The sequence below is a fragment of the Myiozetetes cayanensis genome, unplaced genomic scaffold (genome assembly GCF_022539395.1).
Source record: "Myiozetetes cayanensis isolate MyiCay16 unplaced genomic scaffold, myiCay2020 scf27, whole genome shotgun sequence".
NCBI classification, from domain to species: domain Eukaryota; kingdom Metazoa; phylum Chordata; class Aves; order Passeriformes; family Tyrannidae; genus Myiozetetes; species Myiozetetes cayanensis.
The window spans coordinates 1,435,267-1,461,235 of record NW_026087488.1 but is presented as its reverse complement, the minus strand read 5'-3'; the positions used below and the strand labels follow the sequence as shown (position 1 = coordinate 1,461,235).

General features: G+C 47.6%; 1 protein-coding gene across 2 annotated transcripts; it reads left to right on the top strand.

Moving 5' to 3' along the window:
• Nucleotides 1-119: 119 nt before the first annotated feature.
• TADA2A (transcriptional adaptor 2A) lies at nucleotides 120-25,595 on the top strand. Of its 2 annotated transcripts, XM_050321948.1 has the most exons (16): nucleotides 120-158; nucleotides 1,125-1,270; nucleotides 2,572-2,678; nucleotides 3,751-3,810; nucleotides 4,445-4,536; nucleotides 5,374-5,531; nucleotides 6,927-7,015; nucleotides 8,029-8,101; nucleotides 14,528-14,591; nucleotides 16,099-16,142; nucleotides 16,676-16,786; nucleotides 18,109-18,180; nucleotides 18,797-18,929; nucleotides 19,755-19,798; nucleotides 22,057-22,130; nucleotides 23,815-25,595. In XM_050321948.1, the coding sequence occupies exons 2-16, from the start codon at nucleotides 1,246-1,248 to the stop codon at nucleotides 23,998-24,000; spliced, it is 1,332 nt and encodes a 443-aa protein (XP_050177905.1). In that variant the 5' UTR covers nucleotides 120-158; nucleotides 1,125-1,245; the 3' UTR covers nucleotides 24,001-25,595. The 2 variants fall into 2 exon arrangements, with proteins under 2 accessions (XP_050177905.1, XP_050177906.1); XM_050321949.1 differs by lacking the exon at nucleotides 120-158 and having other exon boundaries at nucleotides 851-1,270.
• Nucleotides 25,596-25,969: the final 374 nt, after the last annotated feature.

The window sequence follows — 25,969 nt, the reverse complement described above, 5'->3', positions numbered from 1 at the left end:
CCAGCCGCCCGGGCTGTCCCGGCTCCCTCAGCCCCGCTCGGGGCGGGGCGGGCCCTGCGGCTCTCCCGGCACCCGCCAGGGGGCGCCCGCGCCCCGCCCGGCCCCGGCGCGTGCGCACGGCGGGGCGCGCGCGGGCCCGACCCGCCGCCCCGAGCGAGGTGAGGGAGGCGGCCCTGGCGGGGCCCGCGAGGGGCGGCGGGGGCAGCGGGGAGCCGGGGCCGGGCCGGGCAGGGCCGGGGGCAGCGCGGAGGGCGGTGTCCCGGCGGCCGGCGGGACGGCGAGGGGGAAGCGAGAGCGGTGCCGGCGGCGCGGGAGCCTCGCGGGCCGCGCCGGGGCCGGGAAGGGGCGGGGCCGCGCAGGGGGCGGGGCCTCGGGGGGGCGCCCCCTGGCGGGGATGGAGGGAAGGGGCGGCCGGGGCTGAAGGGGGAGTGGGGATGTGGGATTGGGATTGGGATGTGGGGAGTGGGATATGGGGAGTGGAATTGGGATATGGGGAGTGGGATTGGGATATAGGGAGTGGGATGTGGGATTGGGATATGGGATGTGGGATGTGGGATTGGGATATGGGATGTGGGATTGGGATATAGGGTCTGGGATATGGGATGTGGAATTGGGATATGGGGAGTGGGATTGGGATATAGGGTGTGGGATATGGGATGTGGGATTGGGATATAGGGAGTGGGATTGGGATATGGGATGTGGGATTGGGATATAGGGTCTGGGATATGGGATGTGGGATTGGGATATGGGGAGTGGGATTGGGATATGGGGAGTGGGATATGGGATGTGGGATTTGACTAAGGAGAAGCCTGAGCCAGTCGCTGTGAGACACATCAGAGATCCCACACGGAGAGCAGCTCATTCCCTGGCCGTGGAATGAGTGTAGGCCCTCCCTGTGCAGCAGCTGGTGGATCAGGCTGTCTGTGGAAGCTACCCCTGCCAGCACTGACGTGGTGTTGGCAGGAGCAGGGCAGTGTTTGCACTGCTGGGTGCAAATCCTCAGTCTGGGACTGTGTCCCCATCCCATCTCCCCGTGTTTGATTCCTTCTCATTCCCGGAGAACAGACCCTCAGCCCCGGGAATGGTGTCTGGAGGCTGTGACAGCCCTTTTGCTTTCTGTTCAGGATCTCCTGGGAGGGTCTCCCCCTGGGGGGGGTGCGGAAGAGAATTCCCTTTGGGCACTGTGGCTGGGACAAGGCAGGACAGGTTTCACTCCCAGGAGCAGGAGCAGCACCCAGGGCAGCAATGGAGCACCTGGCCTCCTTCAGCAGTAAGTGCCAGCAGAGAATTAACCCCCCAGAATTTTCTGCTCACAGAAAACCAGGCACAGGGGTTTCTCAGAGCTGTGGGATTTTGTGATCACCACCCCTGGAAGTGCTCAAAAATGTGGGGATGTGGCACCTGGGGATGTGGTTTAGTGGTGAAAACAGCAGTGCTGGGTTAGAGGTTGAACTCAACTCAGAGGGCTTTTCCAACCCAAACAATTCTGTGATTCCATCACATTTGGAAAGGGTTTGCCATTGTATTAAGAAATCAACAGCCATGGGGGAGGGAGACAAAAACCAGCAGGATTTGGTCCACAGAATCACTTCTTTGTCCAAATTCTCAAGAGCACAAGGACTCAAATGATTCAGTGGGAATTTGGATCTTATTTCTACCTACTTCTAATAGTTGAGCTGGTCCAAACCCATTTTCTTGGAAAAAAATCATAGAGTCATGGAATCCTGGAATGGTTTGGGTTGGAAGGGACCTTAAAGCTAATCCAGTCCCATCCCCTGCCATGGGCAGGGACACCTTCCACCAGCCCAGGTTGCTCTAAGCCCTGTCCAACCTGGCCTTGGACACTTCCAGGGATGGGGCAGCCACAGCTTCTCTGGGCAACCTGTGCCAGGGCCTGCCCACCCTCACAGGGGAGAATTCCTTCCCAGTATCAAATCTAACCCTGCTCTCTGTAAGTTTGAAGCATTACAACCTCACAGCCTGTTTATTTTGACCACTTTGCCATGAACAAAATCAGAAAAACTCACAGGGCAGTTTCATTCCTTGTTGAGAACCTGAGCAGAGCCTGAGGTTTGGACAGGTTACAACGATCCTGCTGATGCCTTTGCAGCCTCAGCAGTGTGCTCTGTGAGTGCAGCTCGAGGCACGGGGATGGGGAGTGCAGCTGCTGCGCAGAATTCTCTGCAAAGAAGGTCTGGGCACTGGTCTTTGATGCAGAAGATGAGCACAGGATCAAACCAGGCAGCTGGTGCAGCACTGCTGAGCTGTACCAGGAGACTGCTGCACAGGAGATTTTCCTTTGGGTCCCTTGCACAAGTTTGGGTTTAGCCCTCAGTGTTTCGGGCCTGGCAGAGATGCAGTGCCAACAGCTCTGTTGCAACTCATGCTGAACGAGGAATATTTAACATATTTGCGGAAGCTGCAGTGGGAAAGAGATTGTACTCTGAAAATTCATAGGATTCACTGAGCTGAGAGGGGCCCACAACTCCTGGGGCTGGGCACGAGTGAATTTAGGTGGTGCCAAACGAGTGCCTGGCTTGTGTTACACGAGGCTTTCCTCTGGTTTCCCAGATGACCCCTTTGACAAGCCCCCCTGCCGAGGCTGCTCCTCGTACCTCACGGAGCCCTACGTGAAGTGTGCCGAGTGTGGGCCCCCTCCCTTCCTCCTGTGCCTGCAGGTGAGTGCCAGCAGGAGAGCAGAGCCACCAGTTCCTCTGAGAAAGCCATCAAAGGCCTGGCTGGTGCCAGGCTGTCCATAAACACATTAATAACCGGGCTCTCTAAACCTGTACCAACACTCCTGTTTGCTCAGGGACAGGGAAACGACAAAGGGAGTGTGGAGGGTGAGGAATGGAGGCAGGAGCAGGTGAAGGAGGTCTTTGTGCAGCAGCCAGAGACGTGCAGTCAGCCTGGCTGGAGCCCAGCCTGCTGCTGCACGTCTGGGGGAGGAGCATTTCTGTCATTTTTTTATGGCATGGAAAAGAAAATCCATCCAGAAACACCCTTCCCCTTGTCCACACGCATTTTTGCCCACTCCCAAAACAGAAAAGGAAAATCTGCAATATTCACATTAACTGTTCATAACCAGATGCAGTTCTTTCAAAGTTATGTGTGTGATCTGACAACCCCAGAAAGTACTGCTGGTTTAGTTATTAAATGAATGTTTGTAGTATTATTATTGTTATTAAAAATGGGCAATAACTTCTAAAAAGGAGCTGAGTCTTGTGCTCAGGTATGGACAAAATACACAAAACCCTATTTTATATATTGGGTGTATTTTTGCTCATTTACCTTACTTAAAAAAAACCCAGAAATTTAACTGTTAAAAATAGCTGCAAACCATGCTGGTGCTTTTAATCAGAAAACCAAGATTAAAGGGAAACTCTGTTTTCAATACTTATTAAATGCTCTTTGTTTTCTCCCTGAAACAATCAACTTTACAATATAACACCAAATTTTTTTTTCAGCTGCCTGACTTTGCCATAAATACTCCTCAAAAAAATTTGGGATTCAGAGGAGTTATGGCTGAGGGCAAAAGACAGGCAAGGTACCAAGACTAACACAATTTTAACCCAGATCTTTCCACCATTTGGTGGGATTTCTAACATTACATCAGAAAAAAATTGAATATATCAGGTGGGAAGGTTTGGATACCCAGTAGTCAGAGAATAAAAGGGAGAAAGGGAGCAGTGAAAATGCTTTCAGGGCAGAAGTAAGAGCCCAACATAATGCTGATCTTTTGTTCTGCAGTGTTTCACCCGAGGATTTGAATACAAGAAACATCAAAGTGATCACACCTACGAGATAATGGTAAATATTCCTTTTGGATAACACCTGCTCAGTCCTGAGCTTTCACAGCTTCCCAGGAGTGAGACACTTGCTTACTAATATTACCTTGAAAGGTTAAGTGATGCAATTCTCTGATTCAAAGGTTTAGAACAATTAAAAAAAAAAAAAAAAAAAAAAGAAAAAAAAAGGAAAAGAAAAAGTCTTCCTTGATTGCAAAGAAAAATCCCCCTGGAACATAATGGAATAGTGGAGTCATTTAAAGCTGCATTTTTGATTGTGCCTGCATAGCACAGTGCACCTCACTAGACTTCCAGTTCTTTACCCGTGTAAATCAACCTCTGTTTCCCTATTCTTGTTTTTATTTCCCCCAAATTAATAGTTTTTAAATTTTCAGCAATTTTTGCTGTGTTTCACAACATAGCATTGTGGAATTACAGCTGAGAGGTGCAACATGGGCCAGGGTTTGCTGTGGTTGATGCCCCAGTGCCCTAAATAATTCAGCAGTTATTCCCTCAGGTTTTATGGGACACAGTGAAGGTTTAAATCTACCAGAGTTACCTGCTGTGCTGCCCTGTGGTCTAGAGCTCCTTTGCTCTTCCTGAGGTGGATGATGACAGAGGGTCACAGCAGTTTGATCTGCCTTTCTCTTCCCTAGACATCCGATTTCCCTGTCTTGGACCCCAACTGGACAGCTCAGGAGGAAATGTCTCTCCTCGAAGCTGTGATGGACTGTGGATTTGGGAACTGGTGAGAATTCAGTGATTCAGCCAATTTCAGTGAATAATGGGCAGTTTTTCCTTTCATTTCCCTGGATCTCACTGTTGAACACACCAGTGCACTTTGAAAGTTCAGTGGTTTATTGTGGGTGAGACTAATTTAGCAGCTAAGGTGGAAGGCTGAGGTTCCAGATCCTGTTTTCTGAAGTTATTTTTCTTCTCCTTCATGAAAAAATAACTGTATTAAAAGTACAGAACCCCAGCATTCCCTGAAACAGAACTGAGAGTTCCTAGGTGCATCTTGCTGCCAGAATTCAGACTGAGAACTGGTTGCAATGTGCTGTCGAGTACACTTTGCTCTGCTTAGCAATACAAATAATCTTCATTTTTTTCCTCAAACATTTGGCCTTTTTCAGGCTTTACCAAATAAAGGAAAAACTGACTTTTCATCCTGGAATCCCTTGCATCCAGTTTTGAGTTTAGCAGACAGTAAAATGATTGCTGCTGGTAGATTTATTTAATTTTTTTTGAAGTCCTCAACTTACACAACCGTTTTATCAAGACAAAATACTTCATGTTTCTAGTCAACCCCTTTTCCAGGAAAATCATGTGAAGTTTCCTAGGATGTGAGGGTGATTTGCATTGTTTATGGCCTCCCAAAAAAGTGCTCCCTTTTGCACTGCATCAAACGTTTGAGTATTGGCTCAGTGTTGGTACTGACAACGTGAATTCATCATCACAGGGGCAGTTCTCTACGCACAACACGATCACCCACTTGCCCAAAATGGTCTTTTCCCACTGGGGAAATTAAAAGAAACCGGACGTTTCCACGTTCTTCACGTGAAGCCTCCCCCTCTCCCCACTCCAGGCAGGACGTAGCCAACCAGATGTGCACCAAATCCAAGGAGGAGTGTGAGAAGCACTACATGAAACACTTCATCAACAACCCCCTGTTTGCATCCACGCTGCTGAACCTGAAGCAGGCAGAGGAGGTGCAGCACCACGAAACAGCCATTCCCTTCCACCGTGAGTATCCCTGCCCTGCGAGGCCGCTGCTCTGCCAGCACTGGGAGCAGCAGCTGTGGGGAAGGACGTGCCCCACAGTGCTGTGTGCTCTCATTCCTGTTCTGGGAGCTGGCTGGGATGATGTTTGGGAGCAGCGTTCTCCTCACACTGGATTAATTCCTTGGTGTGTCAGATAGACAAGGCCTGCCAGCTCTGTGGGAAGAGGCAGGGGACAGAGTGGTCTCACACAGGCAGGGGTTCTCAAAAGAACCTGCCCAGCCAGAGGACGCTGTCACCCAGAAATCACCCCAGCAGAAACCTGGATGTTTGTGTCCATGTAAAGGACAAACTACCCCAAAGCTCCTTCAGGTGTGTCCCTCGTGGCAGATACCAGTGTGATTCTCCCCCTGGTGCTGGTGGTTACTTTTCCTGTCCAGCCCCTGTGTAGCAAAGGTGTCTGAGGAGGGATTTCTGCCTTAAAACATTTCCTCTGGTTGTGGCTATGTCATTGTGTGTACACTGTGTCCCAGGCCTAACTGCTGATGTGATTTGTCGTAAAGCCACTCCTTTCGACTCTGCTGATTTTCACACCTCTCTCTTTAAAACTGCCTGTTAAAAAGTCTGAGCTGGATCTCGGCAATTTAACGGATTCTCAGTTTTCCTTGCATTTCACATCTTTAGCATTCCTCCAGTCTGGCAGCTGCTCCTCCCTAAAGCTCCCCAGCAGCTCTGGGTGAGGCGGTTGCTGGGTGTCTGGAGGTTTAAATTTCCCAGTAAGGTGGTTAGAGCTAAACAGGAGGAACTGGGCAATTTTGGTTCTGTCCCTGGCTGTTATTGATTTTTTTTTTAATGTGACCTGGGCCAAGACAAACTCTCTGTGCCTCAGCCTGTTTTATCTGTAGCATGGGACATATAATGCTCAGCCCCTGCACAAGTGTATTGTGAGCCTCAGACTATTATTGTCTGTAAAACACTGAGCTCCTCAGCCGGGAAGTGCTGTAAACATTGGGAGTTCTCTGGCTTTAATTGCAGCTCTGTCAATGGCCCCCAGAAGAAGGCAAATTTAACACCCCTGTTGCTATTAACTAAAAGAACCTGCACACTGAGCCCCAGGGATCTGCAGAGGTTTATGGGGGGGGATACTCAGCTCCAAAATGCAAAGTTTATGTTTTATTACCTATTTATTACCTTGAATTTGTGTTTGACTTTTGGGAATACTATGAAGAGCTCAGATTACTGCATTTTTCTCTGGGTGAACTGTCTTTTTCTGACTATAACTATAAACAAAAGCCCAATCAGGGTATTTTTCTTCCACTAATTATTCCCACCTTTCCTGCAAAATAAACACTTATTTACAGATCTTTAAAAAAAGACCCCAAGCCCTACACAACAACTACAAACCTTTGTTTTTTCCAGCTGCTGATGATCCCCCACGGCCGACTTTTGATTCCTTGCTCTCCAGGGATATGGCTGGGTACATGCCAGCCAGAGCTGACTTTGTTGAGGTGAGGCTGACTCTTCTCCCATTGTTTTAAATTTGCTGCTGAGTGCAAGCTCAGCACACACACACACACCTGTTTGCCCCTTCATTTTAAAACATCAGGAGAGAGGACAGGACTGAGTGATGCTCTGAGTCTTGTGGTTTAGTTTAAGGTTCTCCTGGACTCTGATCCTTATGGGTCCCTTCCAACCTGAGATACCCTGCAATTCTGTGATTAAACCTGTGGGTTAATGAAGGATTTGATGACAGAGGTGGCGCTGGTGGCCTGCAGAGCTGGGAGCAGTCAGCGAGGCTGCAGGACGTGCTGCTGCCACCAGATGTCCAGCCAGGAATGCCCTTACATAAGCAGAGTGGATGCTGAGAATGAGATGCTCAGCCAAAGGGATCAGCTCCAGCACTGTCATCTGCCTTAGGGAAGCACACAGGACCCTGCTCCAGACGTACCTTGAAAGGCCTGCCCTGTTTTCAGTGCTTTTAGCTGTGGGCCCAAGGCCCCAGTTCCTGCTCCTGTCCATGAAGGAATGAATCCAGCCATGCAGGAGCTTGGGTTTGTACATCAGAGCAGGATCAGCACCAAAGCAACTGGTGAACCACAGGACCATCCCAGGAACCCCCCCCTGTGCCTGGACAACGCTCTCAGACACAGGGTGGGATTGTTGGCATTGTCCTGGGCAGGGTCAGGAGTTGGACTTTTATGATCTTGTGGGGCCCTTCCAGCTCAGGATGTTCTGGGCTCATATGGCTCTGATTTCCATCACAGTGTGTGGGTTTCCATCACGTGGGGGTCCTGGTTAATTGTCCTTCCCCTGTCACACCACGCTGCTCCAGTCCCAGCTGTGGGGAGCTGTCACACCCTGCCCAGTGAGAGCTCCCCTGGGATGTTTGTTGCTCAGAATGGACCCTTGTACTGCTGTGTTTGAGTGAATATCTCTGGTTTCAGTCCTCCTACCTGTACTGAAACCTGAGACCAGTATTTTAGTGCTGGCTGCTGACAATGTGTTAATCACCTCTGAACAGGAGTTTGACAACTATGCTGAATGGGATTTGAGAGATATTGATTTTGTAGAAGATGATTCAGACATTTTGCATGGTAAGTCCCATACTTTTTGTACCCTGTCTGAAAACAATGTTTCAGAGTGTCTACACAGCTTGTCACTGAGTCTCTTTCACTAAACCCTTTAGAAGTGAACATACATTTTTAATGTATGGGGGTTTCAATGTTGTTTTTTTAATCTGTGTTTTTATAATGTGTTTTTTAAATCTCACTGGGATTTAAACACTGGCATTTCTTCAATCTTTGCTTTCAAATCTCTTTTAAAAGCTCTTAACCAACTGGTGTACAACTGGTATTTATGTACAGAATAATGCACCTCACTCACTGCTGAAATACAGCCAGTTATAAAGTACAACAGGACTGAAATCAAAGAGTCTGCACCAGTCTCAGGCATCTCCTTAGGAAAGACACAAATGATAAGCTCTAGGGGAAGTTAAGTAGAAACAAATTATCTGAGGTAACAATTTTTGGGCACAGGTGACAGTACATCAGAGTTTGATTAAACAGACTCACAGGCCTATTTAAAGCCAGTAAACTTCAATGCCTTGGTATTACTTCCCCTCCCCAGCTCAAAAATATTCTCTTCACCTGCATAAAGTCTGTGAGCATCACAGCAAGGTTGCCAATACCCTTTTCCCTATTACATCTATTTTCTCAGGAGATATGTCACTTAGTTGGTATAATGGTTTAGAAAACACCTAAACATCTGTCTGATCTCAGGGTAGGTAGGTATTAATGCAGGCAGCAAGGAGGTGTGTGGTTTAGGACTGTGTGAAACACATTTAAGCTGCTGTACTCTCGAAGTTGTGTGATTTTTCATGTGTTAAGCATGCCCTGAGTTAGAGTAACATTAGCTGTGTGGACAGCTTCCTTTTTATTGTGAAGATAATGGTGTGAGCCCAGTTACTGCTCTGAGTTTCTGTGAACATAGCTGCCTTAATAATAGGAAATAACAGGAGTTATTAAAGTGACATTTTAATCCACAGGGAAGAAAAGATCCTGCTTTTCCCCACGTTTATAAGTACATACAGCATTGAAAAGTCCTGTGTTTATGCCTCAGAATTCTCCCATCTGTGTCAGGCAGTTCTAAGCTAAAGCCTTTGCATCCCTTGGAGACAGACAAATCCTGTTACGTACAGACAGTCTTGCCAAAGTTAAAAAAATCAGTTGGAAATTCGGCAGTGCACGCAGGAGCTTTAAAGAATGCAACTCCCTTGGCTCAGGGAAGGTTATGAGAATCGTATGTCAGGCTCTGCTCCCTTTTAACATTTATTGAAAGGGGGTCTGGCCTGGGGCCATGTCAGGCATTCATCATGCCAGCTCTCTGCTGTTTCTTTTTATTGCTATTGAAAGATACATTTTCTTGCTTCCGTGTCCCATTCTGGGTCCTGGTAAACTGAAAAAGCGAAATTATCTTCTAGTTCTGTTCATTAATGGATAGATTAATGTTCACTGCAGCAGGTTTTCCAGCACTGTCTTCCATTCCCCCACCCCTGCCTTCCTCCCATGCACAGTTCAGGCATTTAAGGTCTCTCCTGCTGTTCTCCTGGTTAAGTTGTCAGTGAATGCAAGGATCAGATTCCTCATCCCTTCAGCAGATCCCAGAGCTGCACAGGGACAAACCCTGTGGTCTGTCAGAGAAGTACAGGCAGATCCTTCTCCTGGCATCTTCCACATAGAACTGTAGAATACTGGAGTAGTTTGGGTTGGAAGGGACCTTGAGGATCATCTTGTTCCACCCCCTGCCCTGGGCAGGGACACCTTCCACCAGCCCAGGTTGCTCCAAGCCCCGTCCAACCTGGCCTTGGACACTTCCAGGGATGGGACAGCCACAGCTTCTCTGGGTAACCTGTACCAGGGCCTGCCCACCCTCCCAGGGAAGGATTTCTTCCATATATTTAACCTAAATTTCCCCTTTTTCAGTTTGAACCCTTTCCCCCTTGTCTTATCACTGCAGTCCCTCTGCAGCTCCCCTGTAGCCCCTTCAGATCCTGGAAGGGTCTCTGAGGTCTCCACAAAACCTTCTCTTGTGCAGGATGAACAGCCCCAGCTCTCCCAGCCTGTCTCCATAGGGAAGGTGCTCCCTCAGCAGCTTTTTGGCCCCCTCTGCGTTCCCTGCAGTGACAAGTTCAGACACTCCTTGAGCCCCAGGTCGTGTTCAGCCCCTTCTGACCAGGGGCTTGTCCTCTGGGAGCTCAGCTAAGCACTGCTAGAACTGTATCTGCCTGTGCTCCTGCCCCCTCCATCCTGCAGCAGGGACTTCCACAATCGAGTTAGGAGTTGGGAATTTAATTATGTGTTGTGTGAAAAAATACTTCCCTCTGTCTGCCCAATCTTTTGCCTGATAATTTCATTGGGTGTTCTCTAGCCCATCCTTCAGTTGTCTTCAGTGTTTAGTGAGGGAGGTCGGGAGTTTGCTCTGTGAAAACTGCTTGGCAGAGGGTGTGGAGTGTGACCAACTGCATTTTGGATCTCTCAGCTCAGGAACTCTGGCATTTGCCTTCCCACAGCTGTCCCAGGTCTGCCCACGGGAGAGAGAAAACCTCTGAAAAATGGAGTCCCAGGGTCTAGCCAGCCTGTTTTTCTTTCACATGAGGCATCTTGGAGACAAAAAGAATGAAAAAGAATCCTTTTCTAAAAAATTTGGAATGAGATCTTTCCCTTCTCCCGAGTTAATACAAAAAAAAAAAAGGAAGGAGCCACATCCTCCCTGTCCTGCAGTTTTAAAGATCTCGGCTGCTGACTTTACTTGAGAATATTTTGCAACCTAATTGTGGGATTTCACAGTGCAGAAAATGGCTCAACACGTGGCTCTGAAGGCAGGGATGGTTTAAGAAGCCTTTATGCTCTGTAGCTGACAGGCAGGGAGGGTTGTGAGGCAACCTGGATGCAAAGGCAAAGATGTAAACCAGGGGTTTAACACATTTTATAGCCCAGAGAAACCCACATGGGGCCTCGCAGCGGAGATTAAGGATGAGCTGGTGAAAAAATCCTCTGTTTGTTTTGCTGCCATACATTGATAAACCTCACTGGGTTCCAGATTAATTTTTGAAAACTGCTTTTCTATTCCGTTTTCTGAAAGTTACTCAGGCTTGACCCTGAGAACACACACACCAGCCAGTGCAGTTCCCTTGGTCTCTCTTTCCTTTGGTTCACGAGTCACAGCTCAGCTCTGCAGTGTTGAGGCTGCACATCAACAGGAATATTTGATGCTTCCACTGGAGTGGAATTCCCCCTTGTTCTCTTTCTCCCACATTGCTTTTCTTAATGTTTTTTAGAAAAACTTTTTTTGGAAAGTTCTAGATGTGAGCTGCTTGACCTCTGTTTTCTGGTGTGTTATGTCTTTTATATGAGATACATATATAATGTTATATATATCGTATATTTTCTCTGTTATGTTTCCCTGTGTCACACTAAGCAAGTTCTTGGTATTCCCACAAGAAAATGCAATTTAATACAAGGTGAAAAGACTCCCAGGCAGCTTTTATGAGGAACACAGAAGCTGTACCTGCTGCCTCACCGGCTCCTCCCACCTCACAGGAGGTCACAGGCATCCTTTGGTCACTTATTGATATCAGTGAGATGGCAGAAATTGGATGAGATCTCTCATATTTCAATTAAATTCTGGAATTGTGCTCTTTTATTCAGTGCTGGCACTACAGTAAGGGAATGCAAATATATATTGCAGTTACACAAAAACATAATGGACAGATCAAAAGCACCAACCAGTTACAACCCTAATTCAGCCCACAGTGCCTGAATATTTCATGAACTACAAGTTTTCATCAGCCTGAATTAGAACGTTGGTAATTTATCTTTTTCCCAGCTTCCCCCCCCACCCTTCTCATGTAAATGACTTTCACTTCTAACACTGCAAAGTAATTGCTGAAACCACAAGTTTAGAAGTGAGTGGAAATAGGCTGCAACTGGCAGGGAAATCTGATTTTAAGCTACAAGGCCAGCAGTGTCCTCCTAGACAGAACATGATGTTTATTCCTTTGTGGAGGTTCCTGCCATGCTCCAAAGGCAGATAACTGTTTGCCATGGGTCCTGCTTTCCTCCAGGGAGGGTGAGTTTGGACTGCAGCCATTCCATTTGTCCCAGCCCTGCACACACTGGTCACGCAGCCTGTTTGCTGGGATTAGTTTGCATTCTTCCCATTATTGGGGCCTCCCATGCCAAGCAGGTTCCCTCTGTTGGAACAAAGGCCTCACTCATTAGTGCTCAACGAGGTTTTTTGCAGACCAAACGAGGCTGAAGGGGAATGAAAAGGAAAGAAACTTGTTTTGGACACACTCTGGAGAACCCAAAATATTGTGGGTTTTCCGGCGTGGGGAAAGGAGCCTTGAATTTCTGCCCATCACCGGGTCCTTCGGAGCACCACGAGCCTTATCAGTGCCCAGAAGGGACACTGGGAGCGCCCTGTCAGCTGGGATTATCTCACATTCCCGGGACAAACAACGGCCTCCCTGCCAGGATCCACGGGGGAAAGCACAGGCAAATCATTCTCATTCCTGCAGCATCTCCCTGCTCATTTCCATGCAGTGTGTAACAGGGTAGTAGCCGGAGTTATTCATGCATTCCAGATTTGGTAATCGCCTGCTCCTGTGTGAATATGTCTATTAAAAACAAAAGCCCCTCCGAAAAGGCCATGTGGCAGCAAATACTAATTTTTCCGTGAGCAGGAGCTCCATTTTTTCCCTTCATTTGCTCCTTCCCCTCCCCAGCTGATCATCGTTTCTTTAGAATATTGTGCACTCAGGTGAAAGCACCAAAACGATGGTTAGAGGTGCATAATTACTTGTGATATTTATAGAGGTTCTCCAGTGCAGTTTCTGCATGTACTTATTAAGCTCTGCCCACACAAACCCCACAAAATAACAAGCTGGCTGAGCTTGCAGAGGGTTTAAAAACTACAAAAATATTTTCTATAAATTGGCACCAATTCCAACCCTTCCTAATGGATTTCATTCATGTTTAACTTGCTGCATTTCCCAATTTCTTGTCCCCACATTTGAGCACGAAGGCGAATTTGCTATCTCTGCTTGTTCTTAAATTGGGAAACTTAAATACCTCGTTACGAAAATACACAATGATGCCTGAAAATGCAAGAAATTTGCAAAAATAAGTAGGAGTATTGCACCACCCCTCCCAGCTCACATGGAACCTTTTGCTCTGAGATTAGCATCAAATAATTAGGTATAAACTGAAGATTTCTTTGCTTGGGATCAGCAAGTGTCACCCCAGACTGTGGCTCCAGAGTGAGTCCCCACAGTCTTTGGGCTTCAGCTGTCCCTGTCTGTATGAAATTTGATTTCCCAGAGGGATGCCCAGATGAATTTCCCAGAGGCTGGGGGGCTTCCTGGTGTTTGCACATAAATACATACTTAAAACAGACACATAACCACACTTCTTGATTGCATTATTAATTATTTATCCGAGAGTGCAATCAATAAACTGCCACTATCAGCTTTGCTCTTTTTGTGTAACTACAGAGAGAAAATGGATTCTGGGTTCTGCCCTCCTCGGGCCACCCCTGTTCCCACAGCTCTGGGATGAAAGGGGACGTGCTCTTCCCCTTTTTCCAGGGGCTGGTTGTTGTCTCACAGCCTCTAAACCACTGTCAGGGCTCAGGTCTCTTCCTTCCGAGAGCGTGTGGAAATGAGTAATGTAAAGGAATGAAAAGCCACCAGGAAATCAGCCAAAATGACCCAGAATTTGTGTGTTACTTAACAGAACGAGGGAGGGGGAGGCGATAGGTGTCTCTTTATCTTGTCTTTCAAGAATTTACAGGGGAAAAAAATAAAGTTTGTTAACCTGATGGTTACAGGAAAAGGAAGCTGCAGGATCTGTGAGTGGATCAGCCAGCCTGCAGGCAGGTTTGATTTTGGAAAAGACATGATTTCTAATGAGCATGGCTTTTTCCTTCTTCACATTGTCCTGAACTGTTCTTTGTTCCCCTGGCAGACAGATAAGTTTGGAAGTTAACAAGCTGGAATCTTCTGGATGTTTTTAAGAACCGTGGCAAAGGCTACTTTGAATCTTCACAGTTCAGAACTGGGTCTGTTTTTTGGAGTTCCTTTGCCCGAAAATGACACCTCAGATCCTTAAATCTGATCAATTTGCTTTTCAGAGGAAATACTTAACAACTGCATGTATGAAGGAACAAATGAGTGCTGATGGTAAAACAGTCCAAGAAGGAAAAGAGTTCTCAGGATCTACCTGAGTTCATGTTTACATTGTATTTACAGCAATGAATTTGGAAGGAGTAAGCAAAAAAAGCTTAAACAGGTAGCACATACTGCAGGGTAGTATCTGGTGAGCTGATGCCCCTGTAGAATTGCCACAAGTCTTTTAAAACAGCAAAGCTGTGACCATTTCAGCCTCCCATGAGCAGAAGTGCTTGAAAATCAGCCTCACACGGTGATTACTTATGAATTCTTTAATCTTTTTATTTTGCAGCTCTGAAGATTGCAGTTGTGGATATCTATCATTCCAGGTTAAAGGAAAGGCAGAGAAGGAAAAAGTGAGTTTTCAAGCAATAACTGTGTTCCTTTGCTTCATTAATACATTTTGGTCCCCAGTGTTCCCACACACCTTTCGAGGTCCCATTTGCAGAATGGAAACTGAAACGGAATTTGGAAAACCCATCACAGATCCAGGGCTGGAACCAGGCAGAAGGAGGCAAATCTCTGTTCTTTCCCTCCCTGTGCAATGCTGATGGATTGCACATCATTAATTTCCTTCTTCAAGGGGGAAAAAAGGCTGCCAGGCTGTGACTAATTGCTGGACCCCCACTTTCTGCACAGAAATATTTGCATCATTATTTTTAATTCTTAGTGGTCCCTAAGTTAGTGTTCCACACTGAAGATAACTCAATTGCTGACGTGAGGCTGAATAATTTATTCAGTTCATTTGACAGCGCTCTAGAATGACTCAATCTATTAATTGAATTAAATTTTATTATAACTTTCACATACTTTGTTCAATATTTAAAATCATATCTTGCTGGATTACTCCCTGCTGGAAGGATCAGTGATTTGGAGTAAGGTTGCTCCAGTCCTTCTCCTCATAGAGCAGCACAGTTCTGCTGAGTGACAGGGAAGAGTGGATGTGGATTGACCTGCTTCTCTATAATTCAGAAATAAAAAGTATTTAGGTGGTGTAATTTCCACCATGAATCAATCATGTCATACTGAAGGAAAGTGCCACAGGGCTCAGTTACGTCACTCAGTGTCAGGTTTTGTGAAGTTTCTGAAGGAGGGTGGGACAAAAATCCGAAAAATGGCACAAAAGTGCTGATGTCACTCTCAGAGAGGTGCCTCTGCATGGGACAGGAAGATTTTTGTCCCTACTAAAGGAAAGGTAATGGATTTTATAGAGCAAGTCCCAGCCTGACCTTGACAGCCCAACTCTGTGGTGCCTTATTTGCCCAAGCCGAGTCAGCACAGAGCAAACAACCACATGGCACTGCTGAAAGTGGGGACAAATGTATTTCTCATCCACCTGCCCTTCCCTCTGCTCCTTCCCCTGATCCTGTCAGGAGCACTTGGAACTCAGAGCTACCTGAATAGTTTGGCTCTTTTTAAAATCCAAACTCCTTCCTCCCACTGCCAGTGGTGGGATTTACAGTCCAGCTCTCCCCTTGCTCTAGCAGAGGGACATTTATCTCTCTCTAAGGCTGGAAATCATGTTCATGAGACATTCTTTACCTCTGATTTGGGAAGGATAAGTTATAAGATGTTGTAGGTGTGAAATCTGTGCCTAAAGAAGCCGTTTCCAGCCTTTAAAGATGTTGCAGCTCCCTTTGTGCTCAGGGCTAATGCACAGCACTATCCAAAATTTACCCTGATTAAAGCCACACTGCCTCATGTTTCCATTGCAGCCAGCTCAAGGGTTATGGAAATTTCATTCATGTTTAATTTTAGGCCCCTCTGATGGCCTAAATCAAAGTTTCCTCTGAAGCCTTTGTGTCTGTGAGGCAATGCAGGAGTTAATGGCTCCCATTAATACCATTTTGCTCTCATTTACAGAATTATACGAGATCATGGCCTGATCAACCTCAGAAAATTCCAGAGTGAGTATCAGGTGTATCTGCTCCACTTCAAAGTGGCAAAACTTCACACATTCAGCATTTCCAGGTCACCAGTGTGGTTTATTCATGCTGGACCATATTCAGATGGTCCAAATTCCAGCAGATTTCCTGCCCCAACTGTTTCCAGCCGTCTGGCTCCAACTACTCCCAGCTCAGTGTTTTAGTTATTCCCTTGAAATTGCTCTTCAGAAGCATTTCAGGCTCTGCTGAGTAGGGAGAGGAGGGGCAGAAGGTGAAATCCAGGCCCCTTGAATGCATCTCACTATTGTAAGAAATGACCAAACAACATTTAAGTATCATTGCTTATGCTTTTAGGACTTTAAGGGCTGTATAATTTTACTGCTTTCTCCTCAGCAGTCTGTAATTGTGACACAAAAATGACCAAGACCCCGGAGCTTCGGGCGGTTCAGGGGCTGGGAGTCACTTCCCGTCCCACAGACGTGTTTTCTCCTGGCAGTAGCAGTGATGTCCCTTTTTTTTGTCCCTTTTTGGTGTCCCTTTTTCCTCCCCTGTAGTCCTGGAGAGGCGATACCCGAAGGAGGTGCAGGACCTTTACGAGACCATGCGACGCTTCGCCCGCATCCTGGGCCCGGTGGAGCACGACAAGTTCATCGAGAGCCACGCGCGTGAGTACGGGCAGGGCTCTCCACAGGCACAGCCAGGGCTGGCCAGCAGCTTGTTCCCCTAAATATATCCCTCTCCTGGAGGGCAACAGGTTGTTTTTCTCCTCCTCCTCCCCCCCTGCCTCTGACTACCTCAGAAAAACAAATACATTTGTGGTTTGATTACATTAAATGAGCAGCAAGTGGTTTTTTTCCACTAAACTGTTGTCCCAGTTCTTTGTTTGAGTTCTCGGTTGACTGAACCTTCTGGTTGTGTGTTAGAGGTTAGTATTTTTTTTTATCAGAAGACCACTGTTTATTTTCTGGGACTCAGTATCACGGGAAGAACAAAATCCCTATGTTATGTCCGTATGGAGGGATTGGGAGCTGGCAGCAAACTGTGAATTCTTTGAAAGATACAGGTTAAACATAATTACATAGTGCAGTGGTCATTATGTCCCTTACCTTACGGGAGAGGCATTGTTCCATCCCTGAATCATCTCATGGCCTGCATTTAGGCAAATTCCAGAACGAGTCACCACATCCTGCTTCATTCCGTGACTTAAACTGGGAAAATTGTTTGTTGCTCATTAGGAGGAACAAAGCATTTACACAGTTGTGACTGTGCTTTCGGGACACCCTGTGTGAAATACCAAAAGCATGAACCTGCACAATCAGGAGTCCCGTGTGTGAGTGCTGCTCCTGCAGCCTGGTTTTGTTGTTCTAGTGATGGCGAATCCTCAGGTGAACCTGGCAGCCAGGTACGGGCAGTGCACAGATCTGCTGAGCAGCAGGAGGAAACCAATCCACAAGGAAACTTGCTGCCTGTGAAACCGAGCAGGAAGGCAGCTGATAAAAGCTACGGGCAGGAAATATCTCTGAGCAAAAGAAACATTTACTAATTTAATCCTACTGACTGCAAAAAAACCCACAGTTGTCTGGAAGGAAAAGTTTTGGAAGGTCCGGTTATGAAAATCGTAGTTCTAAGAGGATATTAGATACATAAGCAGCCTGGCTGGAGGAGTGTTTCAGACTTATTGAAATGCCTTCCAGAAATCCCACATTATTGTTGTTTGCCTCATCCAGGCTATGGCAAAGTGACTGTAGATGCATGAAGAGAAAATAACTTTTCTGAGCACACAAACATTAGAAACAAATCTGTGACCAAGGAGCGTTGGGACACAGTGGGTTTGAGGTCCTGTGGAGGGAGGTTGACCCTGGCTGTGGTTTGTGTGTTCATAGCTGACCTGTGTAGGCAGATAGGGAATAGCCACATTCCCAATCCACCCCACTGACCCACTTCTGTTCTTTGGATTCCCCTCCTGCTTCCTCGGGGGGTCCAACAGTGGAGTTTGAGCTGCGAAGGGAAATAAAGAGGCTCCAGGAATACAGAGCAGCAGGAATCACCAATTTCTGCAGTAAGTACCTGATGCATTATTCAGCCCATTCCCATCCATCACGGAGGGGAAGGATGATTTTACAACATTCAGGATGTGTTGAATAAAAAGACACTTTTTTCTGAAAGGCATTTGCCTGGCTCTGTGACTGAACAAGGCTTCAGGAATGATGCACAGCCCAGCTGGGCTGTTTCAAAGCTGGTTTCAGCCATCAGCTGGGAGATTCCACTGTCAGGCACAGCTCTGCTTTAGTCACCACTCTGCAAAAGATCCAGAGAAAAACATCTATGCCATGGCACAGTGGTCTCAGGGCTTTTTCTCTGGACACTTTCACTGCCTGTCAACACATGTGATATCTGGAGAGAAGCCTAAGACCTCCATATGGATGAAATGGCCTGTTTTATCCTGGACTTGGAGCATGGAAGCCTTTTTTTGTTTGTTTTTGGCCTGAAATTAATGGGGGAAGGGGTGCGGGGTGGAATCTCATCCCTTCTGGTGCCAAGCAGTTGTCGTGAGGGAGAACAGCAGAGTCTGGGCCAGAGCTACAGGGCTTCCCACTTATTCCCCAAAGCAGGAAGGGACAGTGTGAGCACTGTGGCCAGGCAGGTGGTGAGGAGGTGGTCTGTGTTTGCTGCAGGTGCCAGGACCTACGACCACCTGAAGAAGAGCCGGGACGAGGAGCGGCTGAAGCGCACGATGCTCTCGGAGGTGCTGCAGTACATCCAGGACAGCAGCGCCTGCCAGCAGTGGCTCAGCCGCCAGGCAGACATGTGAGCACCTCCACAGGGTCCCCAGGGAGCTGCCCCATCCCTGGGAGTGTCCCAGGCCAGGCTGGACGGGGCTGGGAGCAGCCTGGCCTAGTGGAAGGTGTCCCTGCCTGTGGGAGGGGGTGGGACGGGATGAGCTTCGAGGCCCCTTCCAACCCAAACTGTCCTGGGGTTCCGTGATTTAGTTCACATCAAACACATTTTCCTGTGTGATAAGAACAAATTAATTCCCAATTTCTTGCAGCAGGAACAAGCTGCAAAAGTCAGAAGTGGGTAACAGCAGTAGTGTTTGCTGAGGGCAGGCAAGGAAGGGACTAAGGGCTCAAAATCCTCAGTTTTCTGTGTTTTATATTTCAGGAACTGAATTGCTGTTCATAAAGTCATGGAGGGAGATGAGGTCTTTATGAGTATTAATGAGGGCACAGATGACACTTGGAATATTTCAAATGATTTTAGATGTAGCAGCATTATTAATGTGTCGTCACCCTGCATGAGCACTTTGATTTAAGGAGCAAGCTGCAATGTAAAGGAAGTGCATCCTGTGTGCAGGAGATGGTTTGGAATTTCCCCAGTCAGTCTCCACTGAATCTGTTATTGTGTCCTACCTCTACATTTATTTTTTGGGTTTTTTAGCAAATTTCAGGCATGGTCTTCGGTGTAGGAGCACTGAATATTTAGAAATCCTGTTGATTTCAGGTCAGGGCTTGGGCTATGCAAGTTGAATTGTATCATTATTAGAAGTTGGGGAAGAAGTACTTTCAGGGCTAATATATGCAGCCATTCTTAAAAAAAACATGAAGGCAATTTGAAATTTTCCTTTCTTTCCAGTGATTCCGGCCTGACTCCCACAGTACCAGTTCCCTCAACTACAGGTAAGTGTCAGATGCTCTGATAAAAACCCAGTAATATCTTTCTGACAGCCCTTTTCTGAGTCTTTTTCTCAAGTGCTAAAGTGTCATTCTCAAGCCTCATGATTAAGCACTGCTCAAGTCAACATTACATCAATCTGCAACTCATTCCACTTGCCTATCTTGTAGGACTTTTCTCTGAATTTCTAGATTTTTCTGACTACAGGTCAAAACCAATCCTAAAGCTACATTAGCAAGGCAGGGAACAGAAGAAACTTCACATTCTTTAGGAACAAATTCTGGGGTTTTTTCCACCAAGAAGACCCCAACCTCTTTCAGTGCCCAGTAAGGACAGAGTGAGGGACCAGTCAAGGTCCTCATGAACATACAAACTCCCACCCCATTTGCTGAGGTCACAGGGTGGTATTCAGTGACTGAGACTGGGATGAAGTTTTACCATAAGGTTGTTAAATGTTGCCAGGGAAAACTGCCTTTAGCTCTGTCCCTACGCCCAGTTTTTATGTGGATGCTGTGAAACCACTTGAGTCAAACTTCTCAGAGGTGGACACTGAGTCTGTGTGTTCTTCCTCGTTTCTGCCAGGAGCCCTGGAAATTCGGGTCAGGATACCAAGCAATGAGTCAGTGCAGTGTGCACCGTGTCCTAAACATATTTGGTGATGGCTAAAATCTGGTCTTTTAGAGAGAAAATAGCCTGTGTGTCTCAGGGCACCAGAGTCATGAAGTGAGGACAGTCTCTCCCAGCTGAAGGTCTGGAAGGAGGAATGAGCTTCATTTTTTGTGGAGTACCCAGTGTCCCATGAAGGGGAAGAGCCCAGGAACACATGGACTGTGCTGCCTGTGGAGCTCTGCTAGCACACAGTGTTTACAAGCAGCATCCCATGTTGAACACAACCCAAACAAAATAGCATATAGCTGCTAATTAAGCAAACATCCTGCCTGGGGAACGGCGGGATGCTGCGGAAGAGCTGCCACGTGGCTCTAATTAAAGGCTGCATCACACTGAATATACAAGAGGGCAAATTAATGCCTCACTTCTGCATTTTGTGCTCTTAACTTTGCAGCCTTAATGTGCTGTCTTTAATGTAGTTTGTGTGTGTGTGTGTGGTATTTCCTGGGTTTATAAAAGAGTCAAACCAAATTCTGTGTCTCATCACAGCACACTCGTTCCAGGCCTTGGGAAGAGGGAGCAGTGCTGGGAAGTAACTTCCTCTACACCTCCCACAGACTCACACTCCAGCTTCTCTAGTCCCTCAGTTCCCCTGAGCACTCCCCACACGCAGCCAGATCCCGTCTGTTCCTGCAGATGCCCAGTTGACAGAGAGACTCCCCGGTGCCAGAGGCAGGACCTGGACAGGGCAGGGCCTGGAGCAGCCACCAGCACAGGGAAAACAGAGCTGACCAATTCCCAAGGTCTCATCACTTTGCCGAATTTGGGAAGTCATCCTGGGATAGAGACCTATCTGTAACAGTGCTAAATATGCAACCCACAGCACAGGGGCGAGAGAATTTTAAAAATGTGAATAAATAACCCAAACTTTGTCCTGAGCTCTGGAAGTTACCAAAAAGTGCTATTATGCAGAAGAAGCCAAACCTGCAAGTAGACAGCCCTTGTGGAAGCTTAGGCTGTGCCAGTTACAGTCCAGCAAAATTATAAACAATTGTGAAAGTGAGAAACAGCAGATGACCTTGTGATAAATATTGCTTTCAGGACTGTTTATCCTAACAGACAAAAGTAAACCTCCAAACTGCGTTTGCTTTACAGTATCTGCATCCTATTTAAAGGCATTTAAAGAAAACTCTGCCTCATGAAGTTGTCAGTAATGCCAGAGAAATTGGCTGTGTAGTCACAGCAATAAATAATCTCAGCATCCTTACAAGGCCCTGGTTTCAGGGCCGAGGTCGGTCCCGCACACCCTGGCACACCCTCCCTGAGCTGGTGGAGTTGGGTTAGTCAGGAGGCTCAGCCCAGCTGAGCCACGCTCGGGCCAGTCTGACAAAAGCTGCTGTCTTGCAGTTCCTCCCAAAATCCAGCAGCACAGGAGTCTCATGCAGCATTCACAGGGCTGAACTATGTCCATTGCAACATCAACCCTTTTATCAATCAGCAGAGCTTCATGCTAAGCCCTAAATAACCCTGTCTGTAAACACTTGGATCATTCTGGGCTAACGTCAGGTGTTGAATTCCCTCCATAACACACCTCAGGAGCAGCCAGGGCCAAACTGCTCCCAGTTGTTGAGTGTTTCCTCTCTCACCCCTGCAGGCAGACGGAGCGCCCCACCTCTGAACCTCACAGGGCTGCCAGGGACAGAGAAACTCAACGAGAAGGAGAAGGAGGTGAGGAAAGATGGAAAGATCATCTCTGTAGAGCTGTACCTTCCCAGCCCAGGGCTGCTCACACCGTGTCTGGGGGGCTGTGAATGTCACCTCAGTCACAGGCCCAGATTGCTCTTCCTGCTTACAAAAATCATTCAGGTTTTCCAGTTGGCTGCTTCATTTCCTGTGCCACACATCCTGCAGAGCTGCAGCAAACTGGCTGATTTAGCAAAGAAAGGTGCAGAGCACCAGGGTGGGTTTAGGTGCTGTTAGAAGATCCAGTATGACCCACAAGCATCATCAAGTCCAACTTCTGGTGCTGCACAGGACACCCCAAGAATAGCAAATCTCTTCCTTTTAGAGATACCTCAGAGTCAAACCTCAACCAGCTGTAGTGGGGTTTCACTAATGTGAGCCATGGAGGTGATAACAGTGTTCTTCTCATGGTTTTTCCATAATTCTGCTTTACAGTGCATCTGTCAAGGGTTTTATTTGCACATGTGGCAAGGAATGGGACTGGGCTTTCTGTAAGCCACGAGTTGTTATCTCAGCCTGGTATTGCAGCTCATCTTACAGAGCTCTTGCACTCACCTGAAGCACAGGTGGGATCACCAGAGCTGACAGAAATGGGGCTGCAGCCCCCAGGAGAGGTGAACACACAGCAAGGGGCTTGTTGTGCATTTATGACTCAGTTTTTCAGCCCAGTGTAGGCCTGTCCTCTAATTCAGGACTATTGAAAACTATTGAAATAAAAGATTATCAGTTTTTAATAGAAGTCCTAATCTGTCCTTAGATTGCCCAGGGCAGATTGCAGTGCCCATGAGGCAGAGCTGCATTCCAGCCTCTCCCTCCATGTGCGTCTCCCCTTGGCTGGAGCTGGCAGCGCTGGGAATCAGCTCCAGCTCCACGTGGAACGGGCATTTCTGGCTCCATTCGGCACACAAATAACGGTGACAGGACATTAATGGTGGGGGGGGAGTCTGACTGCCTCGTCAGCTGAGACAGAAAGTCTGAGGTCCCAGGAATTCTGCAGTTTCCTATCAAGGAGGGACAAGCATGAAGCATTTCCCTCCTAAGGAGAGGAGACAGGGCAGGATCCCTGTCGGGAGCAAGGCCGCGCTCCTGGAAGGCAGCTGCTCCTCGGGAACTAAACAGGAGCTGTGCAGCCAAGCAGCTCGGGGGCTGTGGAAAGCAGTTCCTTCCCAAACTTCCACACACGGAATGCCCTCCCTGCACAGCTTCCATGCCAGACTTCCGGAGGGGCCGGCGGAGCCGCTGGTGTGGAAGGTATTAAAGCCGAGTCTGCAGGGGATTAGCAGCCAGATGCCCTCCCTGGCTCCCGGCCAGCGGGCCCAATTGCTGCTTGCAAGTCTGGCATCTGCTTCCCGGGGTTTGGAAGGAGCAACGCCCACACAGAACACACTCAGAGCTGTGCTCCTGCCAGCCCAGGGCTTGCTTTCATCCTCCTTTATTTTTCAGTCAGGAATGTTTTTGAATGCAGCAGCCAGCAAGCTCCTCCCTTCCCTACCTGTGGATCCAAACAGCTCCTCGTGCCGTTCCCGTGTGCCTCCCCTGTGCAAAAAAAAGAACCACATTGAAAGTGCTTGCAGAAAAATATTCCCCATGTTCCTCCCCCAGCAGGGAGCTGGGAATGGAGGAGCATGACAAGTGTTGGTGTTTATTAACTTCACCTTTTGTCTTGCAGCTCTGTCAGATGGTGAGGTTGGTCCCTGGAGCCTATTTGGAATATAAAGCTGCTTTGGTGAACGAGTGCAACAAACAGGGGGGCCTGAGACTGGCGCAGGCTCGAGCCCTCATCAAGATCGATGTGAACAAAACCAGGAAAATCTATGACTTCCTGATCAGAGAAGGGTACATCACAAAGGCCTGAGGACAGGCAGCTTTGGCTGGAGCAGGCAGATGTGGAGAAGCTTTGAAGTCACTTTGACAGCGCTGAAAGATTTTACCAGTGTTGAATGAAGGACATTTCCTTTTGTTTGAAACCTTTCGGGGCTTTTTTTTTTTTTTTTTGGTAAAAACAAGTAGGGAGCTTTGTTAAATTGTATGAATGCTGACATTTCTTTGTCTGGGTTCCTTTTGACTCTGCTGTTGTCAGAATCCCTCTGCCTCGGAGCGCTGGAAAGGATCACATGCCACATAAGCTGATCTTAAACGTGAATGGGCATTGATTCCTCACACCTCTGTGACTGCAGAGCATCACGGTACTTTTATGCTGACAGTGGCACAGAATAAGGACAGAGTCCCACTTTGTGCAGTACAGGTATAGAAATGCAGCCTCCCTCCCTCCCTCCCTCCCTGTGCTCCTTCCTGAATCGGTGGCAGCTTTCAAAGGTGACAGCACGTGCCCCAGCTATAAAAATAGAGCTTGCAGTGGTCCGGTCTTTTTAACTTAATTGTGATAAAGGATGGGAAAGGACATGGCAGGGAGTCTCCTCGACAGTTGCTACTTTCATGTGGTATTAGCACATATCCCAGCAGGAGGGCACTGCACAACCCCATGAGCTTCAGATGCTCGCCCCTCTTTTGGGATTGTCAAATTACATATAATCCCTCAGTCTTCAGTTTGTTGGGAAGGCTGGAAGCTACAGCCACTGCAGCCTTTGGGAACAGGAATAAAAGGACACTCAGAACTCAACGTTCTCCCACGGAAATTAAGGAATGAAGAGCACGAAGCTCCTGTTGAGTGGTTTTACTCCCTCAGCGTTGTCAGCAAAGTGCCCACTGACCAACAAGCAGTGAGGAGGTGCAACAGGTTACAGAACACACAACCCCGCCGTCACATCAGCTGATCCCTGTGCAGCTTCAGTACAGAACGTTTGGATTTGGCAATGACTGGATGATGAAGGTGGTTCTTCGCAGATGCAGCTTGGTGTGGCTTATTGCACAGTAAATTGTTTGTCGGACTGCTTCCTGCTAAGGTGTAATGCTGGAATAATGTCCCATGGAAAACCTGACAAACTAAAGCAAGTGGGGTGTTGGCTCCCAAGTTTGGGGTCTCGTGGAAAGGCCGAAGTGAGCTACAACTACACCGATACCTGTTTAAGGTGTTTGGGTTTGGGTTGTTTTTTCCCCAAGAGTAATTATCCTGTGGATCTGAGGTGCCACTGAATGTGAAGTATTTTGGTTTGTAATAAAATCAGAACGACTTGAAACAATCTTACATCCACGTCCCTGGACTCCAAGTGAGACTGTAAAGGTCACACAGCTGCCTGGATCTGTATCCATCAGCTTCTCGCCAGGAGAGGGGAGATAAATGCACAACAGCAGCTGTAGGGATGGGACGACTGCATTTCCTAGAAAATAATGCTATTTAAAGAAAAGCAGCAGTAATAAACTGCACGTTGAAGAAGTCTGTAAAAATTGAGACTCCGTAACTGGGAATGCTGAGGGAACGACACAGTGAGCTGTAATTCCTCGGGAATGTTTTGCCCATTTTAACATTAAACAGCCAAACTGCTTTTCCTTTGCCCAGCCTCCTGTGCCGTGAGTTGCACCAAAAAGCGGTAGAGGAGCCAAATACTCCAGGACCTTACTGGGACCATCCCAGGATCAGCCACATCCTCACCCCACTCAGTGACATCCCTGTGTCCCAAAGGGACCCAGACAGGCCTGTGAGTGTGACCTGCATGGCCACGGCCTCACACACCCCACCGAGGCACGGCCACCAGAGACACCCAACAGCAGCACCTTGGGTACAGATCTGCTTGTCACACCGGCTGGGGCCATTTCCCAACGCTCTGGGAAGGTGTTTTTTGGGAGAAAAGCTGCCCTGAGCTCCTGGCTGCCTCGCCAGTCCCTCCTCTAAATCCCAGCTCCTCTCTCCCTCACAAAATGTCTCC